The sequence below is a fragment of the Parambassis ranga genome, chromosome 14 (assembly GCF_900634625.1).
Source record: "Parambassis ranga chromosome 14, fParRan2.1, whole genome shotgun sequence".
NCBI classification, from domain to species: domain Eukaryota; kingdom Metazoa; phylum Chordata; class Actinopteri; family Ambassidae; genus Parambassis; species Parambassis ranga.
In genome coordinates this window covers 646364-655776 of record NC_041034.1, presented here as the reverse complement: position 1 = coordinate 655776, position 9413 = coordinate 646364, and the positions used below count along the sequence as shown (strand labels likewise).

Genomic DNA, 9413 nt, shown 5'->3' with positions numbered 1-9413 from the left:
TGAGCAATAAAAGAAAGAAAGAAAGGCAAATCAGGGTGATTTGTCACCAATAACTCCAGACAGCCGTTCACACATACCAGATGGTGACTGTTTCCATTCTATATACTCCTACATACCCGGGCATAATAGGCTCGTTAACAATGTCTGTATATCTTTGCTATTGTTACTTTTAATGTCGCATCTTCACAGCTCATCACCGGACAGTTTGAAGTATCGCAGGCACATTGGAACACAGTAGATGTGCAAATGTGGTCATAAAGGCACAAACACTGAATCTTTGCTATTGTTACTTTTAATGTCGCATTTTCACAACTCATCGCCGGACATCTCACGCTGTTGCAGGCACCCTCTCTGTATAATGCCCTCTTGCCATGGCACAAGTCCTTGTGGTGTGTTAAAAAACTCAGTAAAGTCTTTCCTTATAGTTTAGTGGGCGGGCCGTATGAGGAGTTCTGCACACACGCGTCTCGCGGAGTATGGTACCTCAGTGCGGAAAAGACCTTTTTTTTGTATCTCTTACCACCCGTGGAGCGCGTTCTCCGCTCTTTGTCTCGCGGAGTATGGATCCAGCTTAAGGAGCTCAGTCACCCGAGAGGAGCTCGGAGTAGAGCCGCTGCTCCTCCACATCGAGAGGAGTCAGCTGAGGTGGCTCGGGCATCTGGTTCGGATGCCTCCTGGACGCCTCCCTGGGGAGGTGTTCCGGGCATGTCCCACTGGAGCTAAAGGAAGTGTCTGGTGAGAGGGAAGTCTGGGTGTCCCTGCTTAGACTGCTGCCCCTGCAACCCGGCCTCGGATAAGCGGTTGAAGATGGATGGATGGATGGAAAAAACCTGAAGAACACGGTCATGAAGTGAATCATAAGATATTGTATTTTATTCTCAAAAAAAAAAATAAAGCAAGAAAGTCGTTGCGGGCAAATGCATGGGCCCCACAAAGCTACAGGTTCAGCCTCGTCTGAGGAGAATTGAAATGACCTGTCTTGGCCTGTGGCTATCACGTGTGTTTATTATATCCTTTCAGGATTAAAAAATAGAATATGCATGTTTCTGTGGCATAATTAAGTCAAAATCTTTGGGCTGCGCTGTGACGCCCACGACGCCAACATGTATGATGTAAATTAATAGCTACATCATTCCTGTCATGATGTGGGATGGATAGAGGAAGGTGACTTTTTAACAAGTCATTCAGTGGAAGCTACGTGTCTCAGAGTTTTGTCACTTAACATTACTTTAGATTAGTTATTAGTTTATTAGGATTAGTGCACATTTTATGGGCCACTAATTTGAAGTTTGATACTGCTTAGTAAATAAGCAAATCAAAGTGACAAATAAACATGTGGCCTGTTGCTAATTATTGGAACAAACCGTGTGAAAATAAAAGTGTTTAATAACAGACATTATAAGAGAGATTATGAATTTCTGTATTAGTGCAGTTATTAAAAAAGAGAAAAACAAGCTTATGATCTATTTGGTTTGGTAACCTAAGGAGCTTTGTCTTTGCAGGTGCAATCCTGAAATATTTTGGAGGTCCAGTCACTGAAGCAGAGGGGAGCTTCTCAAAGCTGAAGCTCATCAAGATCTACTTTAGGTCATCCATGGGACAGGACTGTCTCAGTGGTCTTGCCATAATCGGCATCAACCATGAGATATGGAAGCAGCTGTCATTGAGGACATCATAAATCAACTTTGCAAGAAAAAAAGCCAGGAAGCAGATATTTTAAGGAGACATGACGTTGAATATACAGCTTTTTAAATATAGTCAAGTATTCTTTTTATTGTTAGTTTGTTTTCATATATTTCACTCTAATATAGTTGCTTATTGTATTTTTATTCAAGGTGTTTAAAACGTAACTCTAAATGTAATGCAACACAACAATGTAACATTTTTAGTAACACTCAGTATCGATTTTATTTATTAACTTAAAGAGGATTGTTGTTTTCCTTTTATTATAATGTTTTAATAGTAAAATACTGAAAAACTACATTCTTCTCATATCCAGACATGACATCCACAAAAATAACAAACTGAGGTAACAATATATTATTTTGTGACCACATCATAACTGTAACATTAGGACATTTTGGCTGATTTGAGCCAGCTGCCCTTTGGGATAAGCTAAAGCTGCACAGACAGTTTCACTGAATTAGGCTGTTAATGAGTTCCAAAGATATTCTGAACGTTTGAAAATCACTTTTACAAAAAAGTGACATTCGAATATATAAGGCCTGCATGGACAGGACAGCAAGAGACTGACAAGAACATGGTTAGAAAAGACATTCACCTTAACAACAAGATATCTTGATGTTTCTACAGAAGGTGTGTTTCATTTCTTTAACCAGCTGTGGTAACATTATATTAAAGGGAACCCACAGTGAGCAAGGTTTTTTTTCTGGTTTCTTGTCTGGTGGCTCAGACGTAAACGGACATCTTCAGCTTGTATTTTTCTCAGAGGCCTTTCAGGTGTCTCATCTCTCAGAGAGCTTCAGGCGACAGCACAGATAGTACAGGAGGACAGGTCTGATGGTCTTGTCTCTGATGCCGTAGATAAGAGCGCTCAGACATCTGGGCAGAACGATAATAAACACATACAAAATATTCTGGATGCGTATAAGCATGGTCCTCGTGACAACGTTTGAGGCGGCTATCAGTAAGGGGTTGTGTATGGTTGAGGACAGAATGAGGCAGAGCTGCACCAGATGCAGCAGCAGAGTGTTACGAGCTCTTCTGGCAGAAGCTTTGTCTGTGGAGGCCGACCTGGCTGCAATGATTACACCAATGTAAGAGGAAATGACTGACAGACCAGCTGATACAAACAGGAAACAGGTGTAAGCTTTGTCATAGTCAACAGTCACAGGAGTGAGAAACATGAGAAAGGTACTACAAAACTGTTTCATCTGCAAACTCTGTAGCTGCTCAAAAGGAAACTGTAACAGCAGCAGAACCCGGACGCCAGTGTTCAGTGAACAAAAGGCCCAGACTGCCGCGATGGCTGCACCTGTGTTCCTGATGGTGATGATGGTAGTGTGTCTCAGTGGGTAACACACAGCTACATACCTCTCCAAAGACATCACCACCAGTGTGAGAGGAGAGATTTCACTGGTGAGATTGGCAAACATGATAAAAACACCACAGACAGGATACGTCAGCATGATTCTACACACAGACAGAATGTAGAGTAACTGACTGACTGCAATCTGCACAGTGTCTGCAAACAGGAGGTTATACAGCAGAATGTAACGGCAGGTCTCACGAAACACCGGCCTGCTTCTCAGTGTAAACAACATTATCACATTAATGATTAAGAATATGCAGCATGAAATTGTAGTCAGAGTGACCAGCAGCATTTTCTCCACTAGTCCCATACTATCATCAGTAGTGTTGGTCCAAGCTTGACTAGACATCTCAAAAACTAACCAGCGAACATTAGAGCAAAAAAAGGAGTTTCACCTGTGCAGGTAACAGCAGGCTGCTGCACAGGGTCTACCTGCTGTCCCACTTTTTATATCAGCTTTGACCATGTGACGCGATGGCAGAAGGGTGATGTCATCTAGTGAGGTTTACTTTCATTCTTGCTTTTGGTTGTATGCAACATTAAAAAAGACATTGTGTTCACCTTATACAGTTTTTAGGGACTTCTTGTAAACAGTGTCTTTCATAGATGTCTACGGTTCGGCCAAACGTTCCCAACAGACTCACACAATTCGCTTGGGGCTGCCAGGTCTGTCCAGCTTCTTACCCTGCCAACAGATCCAACTCACCATCAGATGGTGATCAGTTGACAGCTCAGCTGCTCTCTTCACCTGAGTGTGACTACAAAATCAGTTATTGACTTCAAGGCTATGGTGTCTTTGTGCCAGTTCTTGTTTTTCAAGTTTTTGAAAAAAAACAATATTTTAAAAAAACGCATAAAGGCACACAAAGAATATCCACGTGACAGTTTCTAAATGCACAGGCACAGGAAGAACACATTACACCAACTGCACCTCGGGTCACCAGTCTGTCAAGCTGATTAGATTTGCTGACGACACCACCCTCATTGGACTCATCTCAGACAGGGATGAGTCTGCCTACAAAGAGAGGTGGATCAGAGTTGTCCTGGTGTGCTTAAAACAACCTGGAGCTGAATGCCCAGAAGACAGTGGAGATGACTGTAGACTCGGAACGTGCCAGGTCCATCACTCCCCCTCACCCTGACAGACGCTCCAATCTCCACAGTGGACTCCTTCCACTTCCATCACCCTGGACCTCAAGTGGGAGCTCACCATCAGCTCCCTCATCAAAAAGGCCTAGCAGAGGATGTTCTTCCTGCAGCAGCTGAGGAAACTCAAGGTGCCAGCCAGGATGATGGTTCAGTACTACACAGCCATCATTGAGTCCATCCTCACCTCCTCCATCACCGTGTGGTACGCACACACTGCAGCAGGTTCTGCACTCTGCTGAGAAGGTGATCGGCTGCAGCCTGCCATCTCTCCAAGACCTGTACATCGCCAGGAATCTGAGGCGTGTGGGTCAGATCATGGCTGACCCTTCTAACCCTGGACATGGACTCTTTGAGCCACTCCCTTTAGGCAGGAGGTTATGGTCCATTCAGACCTCACGCCACAAGAACAGCTTCTTCCCCTCTGCTGTTGGACTGTTGAACTCTAATTAATCATACTGCTCTTCATGTCACTTCACAATGTCACTTTAGTATAGTCACTGTACCATGTTCCAGTCATGTTCCACCTGATGACTATTTGCACTGTTCCATCTTGCACTACTTTGCAAGTTAAAGTAAAACAGGAAACAGATAGGATTTTCAAAATAAGAAAACCTGGCTCAAAGCATGGACCTGAATAACTTAGCTGGTGAAGGGGTGGCACCAAAATGTGAACAAGTCATATCTACTCCATGCACTGTATGTGAGAACCAGAAAAATGCACATTTATATATATATATATATATATATATATATATACCGTATTTTCACGACCATAAGGCGCACCTAAAAGTCTAAAATTTTCTCAAAAGTCGGCCTTGCGCCTTATAATGTTGTGCGCCTTGTGTATGGGTTGAGTACCAGACACAGGGACATGATACATAAACTATGTACGCTGGCAGCAATTCACCAATCAGCTGAACGCTACGTCATATGTACACTACGTACGCTGGCAGCAATTCACCAATCAGCTGAACGCTACGGTACTGGCGCAGCAGCTTCCAGCTGATTACAAAGCAAAGCTGGCCAGCTTCCGCGTCTACTGCAGTGACAACATTGCCAGCAAAAACATCCAGCCCAGCCACATCACCAACATGGATGAAGCCCCCCCTTACTTTCGACATCCCCGTGAACCAAACTGTGGAGAGAATGGGGACCAGCACGGTATCAATACGGGCCACGGGGCAGGAGAAGTCAGCGTTCGCTGTTGTTCTGGGTTGCCATGGTAATGGACAGAAACTTCCGCCTATGGAAGAGGAAGACGCTGCCTAAAGAAAAATTCCCAGCAGGAGTCGTCGTTAAGGTGAAACGAGGAGACGAGGAGAAAATGGGAGAGTGGCTCAGGGAAGTTGATGTGAAGAGACCGGATGTTTTTTTCACGCATCACCCTCGCTGCTTATTCGCGACTCCGCGTGCGCCTGTCTCACCGCCGATGTAAAAAACCAGGCGAAGCAGATGAATTCAGAGCTTGCCGTAATCCCGGGAGGGTTAACAAAGAACTCCAACCGCTGGACATCGGCGTAAACTGGGCGTTCAAAGTAAAGTTGTTTTACTGGGAGGCAGCGCCGGGCGAGTTACGCCAGCACATGTGAATGGATTGTGGATGCGTGGACTCATGTTTCTGCTGTGACTGTTGCCCGAGCTTTTGTGAAAGCCGGCATAATTTCTGAACAGCCAGCCGGCAACGTGTGTGGCTGTGACTCTGACAGCGATGAGAGGGAAGCTGGTAGGTTTGAACTCGCACAGTTGTTTCCTGTTTATTATTTCCAGTACAATGGGAACTTTTACAGACAGAAGCACGGCTGTGCGATGGGATCACCCGTGTCTCCTATTGTGGCCAACCTCTACATGGAAGAAGTGGAGAGAAGAGCCCTGAGTTCCTTTCCGGGAACCACCCCCACCCACTGGTTTAGATATGTGGATGAAACCTGGGTCAAAATCAAGACCAACGAAGTGGAACGGTTCACAGAACACATCAACGCAGTGGATAATAACATCAAGTTCACTCGCGAGGACACCAAGGACAACAATCTGGCCTTCTTGGACTGCACAGTACATATTGAGGAGGACAGGAGCCTCAATGTGGAAGTGTACAGGAAACCCACACATACGGACCAGTACCTGTTGTTTGATTCACACCACCCACTGGAACACAAACTGGGAGTCATCAGGACCCTGCAGCACAGAGCACAAACTGTACCAACCAGCTCAGAGGGGAAGAAGGAGCAACACCACATCAGGAAGGCCCTGCAAACATGTGGCTACCCGAAGTGGGCACTCATCAAAGCCACAAAAACAAGACCCCCCCAACAACAAGAAGAAGGACAACACCAGGCGGAGAAAGAACATCTCCATTCCATATGTGTCAGGAGTATCAGAGAAACTCCGCAGAATCTTCAACAACCATGACATCCCGGTCCATTTCAAACCTATGACAACACTGAGACAGAGACTGGTTCACCCGAAGGATAAGATTCCCAGGGAGAAACACAGCAATGTGATATATGCAGTCCAGTGCAGTGAGGAATGCTCTGATCTGTACATTGGAGAAACTAAACAACCACTCCAAAGAAGAATGGCTCAGCACAGGAGAGCCACCTCCTCAGGACAAGATTCAGCTGTTCACCTCCACCTCAAAGACAAAGGACACTCCTTTGAGGACAACAATGTTCACATTTTAGACAGGGAGGAAAGGTGGTATGAAAGAGGAGTCAAGGAAGCCATGTATGTTAAGCTGGAAAAACCTTCCCTTAACAGAGGTGGTGGCCTCAGTCATCATCTTTCTACCACATACAATGCAGTGATTCCATCCATTCCCAGGAAGTTTGCACATACTCACAGTAAGAACAAAGGGCTGTCAACCAGTCCCCCTCCGGCAGTTTCATAGTCGTTAGCCAGTCGTTAGACACACCTGGCCCAGTCAGCCAGAACATCACAGGTAAGTATGGAAACATTTAGTGCTATTGTTTTTAAGTTTTTTCAAGTTTTACCCAGACCCACCCACATAGGTCTGTAACCACATATAAACCATGTTTTCCCACCAAACAGAACTGATGAAGCTGCTTGGATGAGCAGCGAAACGTCTTCTAGAAAACTCTACAAGTCCAGACGCCTTGCTTCAATCTTCTCTACGTATGATGACCTGGATGACTGAGAATCTTCATCAACATGTTTCCTGTTTATTGTACATTGTTGTAATAAATATTCTGTAGAGTCAGCCACTGGTAAGGATGACTTAGGAATCACTGTGGTGCATCTGATTAAAATGCGGGACAACGTATATCCGAAGATGGTCTTTATTTATTAATAAAGTATAATCACAACAGGCATTCAGCAGCAGCCACTGTTCTGCCCATAGAAACACACACGCCGTTTCTCTGTTGCTGCCACCGTCGAGAGAGAGGCTGCACCAGCTCTCCTCACTGATATCCAGCCGGTTTTTACTGAATCGCTGCTGATAGAGATGTGAGCGGCTTGCGGAGGATGCAGAGCAGTTTCCTGAGTTTTCACTTCTGCAGCTCAACGTAACTCTCTGTCTTAAAGCTCAGACGTGAGGGTCCAAGCGTACGTCACTGCAGCTCAGAGCACAACAAGAAAAACGCCACACAGGCGCGGCAGCAAAACAGAGATCAGTTGTTTCAACAGTCCGATATTGATACAACCAGATCGAGATTCAAAGGCCTCGGGCGTGCAGAGGTCTCAGGAGCATGTCAATATTTCCTGCAGAGCTTGCTGGTTTCTTGGTCACACTATCAGATGATTCTACAAGTATCTGCTGTTATAAGCTGTGATGTGTCCAAAAAATGAGATGGGTAAAGCCTGCTTTATACTCGAGTCGAATTGACCCCTGGAACTTCTGCATCGATTTGTCGCAATTTACTACTGGAGTGTTAGGGTTAGGTTATATTAAAAATAGAAGATATCGTTAGCATTCACGACCATAATCATAGTCAACAACAAGGTTTTAGAAAGATTTCAGATCATTTAGAAATAATCTGCCTACTTCCTCTGTCCGCAGCCATCAATCCTCACTCCAGAACCTCAAGGTCCCTAACCCGGTCCTTTCAGACTGTGGCCCCCAGACTTTGGAGTGTTAGAATTGGCTTACTTTTACCTTTGAGAAGATATCTTTGTTTTCTTTTTTTGAATATTGTTAGTGTTTATAACTATAATCATAGTCAATAACAAGTTTTTAGAAATGAAGGCGCAGGAGTGCCCAGTCTGACAGTAGACATTTAAAAGCTCGAAAATCGAAAGAACAGGGTTTAACAAAAGGTGAGCTTTTAATTAAGGCCAAAGACCAAAACACAAAACTCCAAAAACCACAACATACAAAGGAAGAGACAAAGGGAAACGAAACTGAAAAAACAAACCATTCAGCTCATTTTTATTCAGAAGGTTGAAGCAAGGCAACTGGACTTAGAATTTCCTTGAAGACGTTTCGCTGCTCTTCCAAGCAGCACAGACTGCAACATGTTGTGCGCTCTGCTAAGAAAGTGATCGGCTGCAGCCTCTTATCTCTCCAAGATCTGCACATCTCCAGGCATGCGGGTCAAATCACAGCTGACCCCTCTCACCCTGGTCATGGACTCTTTAAACTACTCCCTTCAGACAGAAGGTTGCAATCCATTCGGACCAGAACCAGAAATTGGTGGTCATCCAGTCCTTTATGTCCTTTAGACATGCCTGTAGTCTGACTAACAGCTCCGTGTCTTCAGTTTTAATGGATAAATACAGCTGGGTATCATCAGCATAACAATAAGAGTTTATACTGTGCTTTTGAATGATATTTTCTAGAGGGAGCATGTAGAGGGTAAACAGGATCGGTCTGAGACACTGTGATTAACCCATGTACGCCAGAAGGAAACATCATTAACTATAAAATATATTTTAAATCATGCTGTGATCTACAAAAACAAGTCCACGGCCTGATGCCATGAGGAGGTCATTAGTGACATTAACCAGTGCTGTTCTGTGCTGTGGTAGGCTTCGAATCTTCGACTGGAACACTTCAAACAGACTGTTACAACCACTCTTATAGGTTGTATCTTAGAGCATCTTAGAAATAAAGGTGAGGTTGGAAATTGGTCTATAGGTGGCAGCATAGTGGCTGTCGTGGCGAGATCTTGATTTTTTCAGGTCATGACCTTTAACTGGACAAGTACTGGACAGGACTACATTTTCCTGCAGTAGACTCATACTACACTAATCAGTG

General features: G+C 44.5%; 1 protein-coding gene across 1 annotated transcript; it reads right to left on the bottom strand.

Moving 5' to 3' along the window:
* Positions 1-2465: 2465 nt before the first annotated feature.
* LOC114446430 (odorant receptor 131-2-like) lies at positions 2466-3401 on the bottom strand. Its single transcript, XM_028422070.1, has one exon. It carries the CDS (start codon positions 3399-3401, stop codon positions 2466-2468), a length of 936 nt encoding a protein of 311 aa, XP_028277871.1.
* Positions 3402-9413: the final 6012 nt, after the last annotated feature.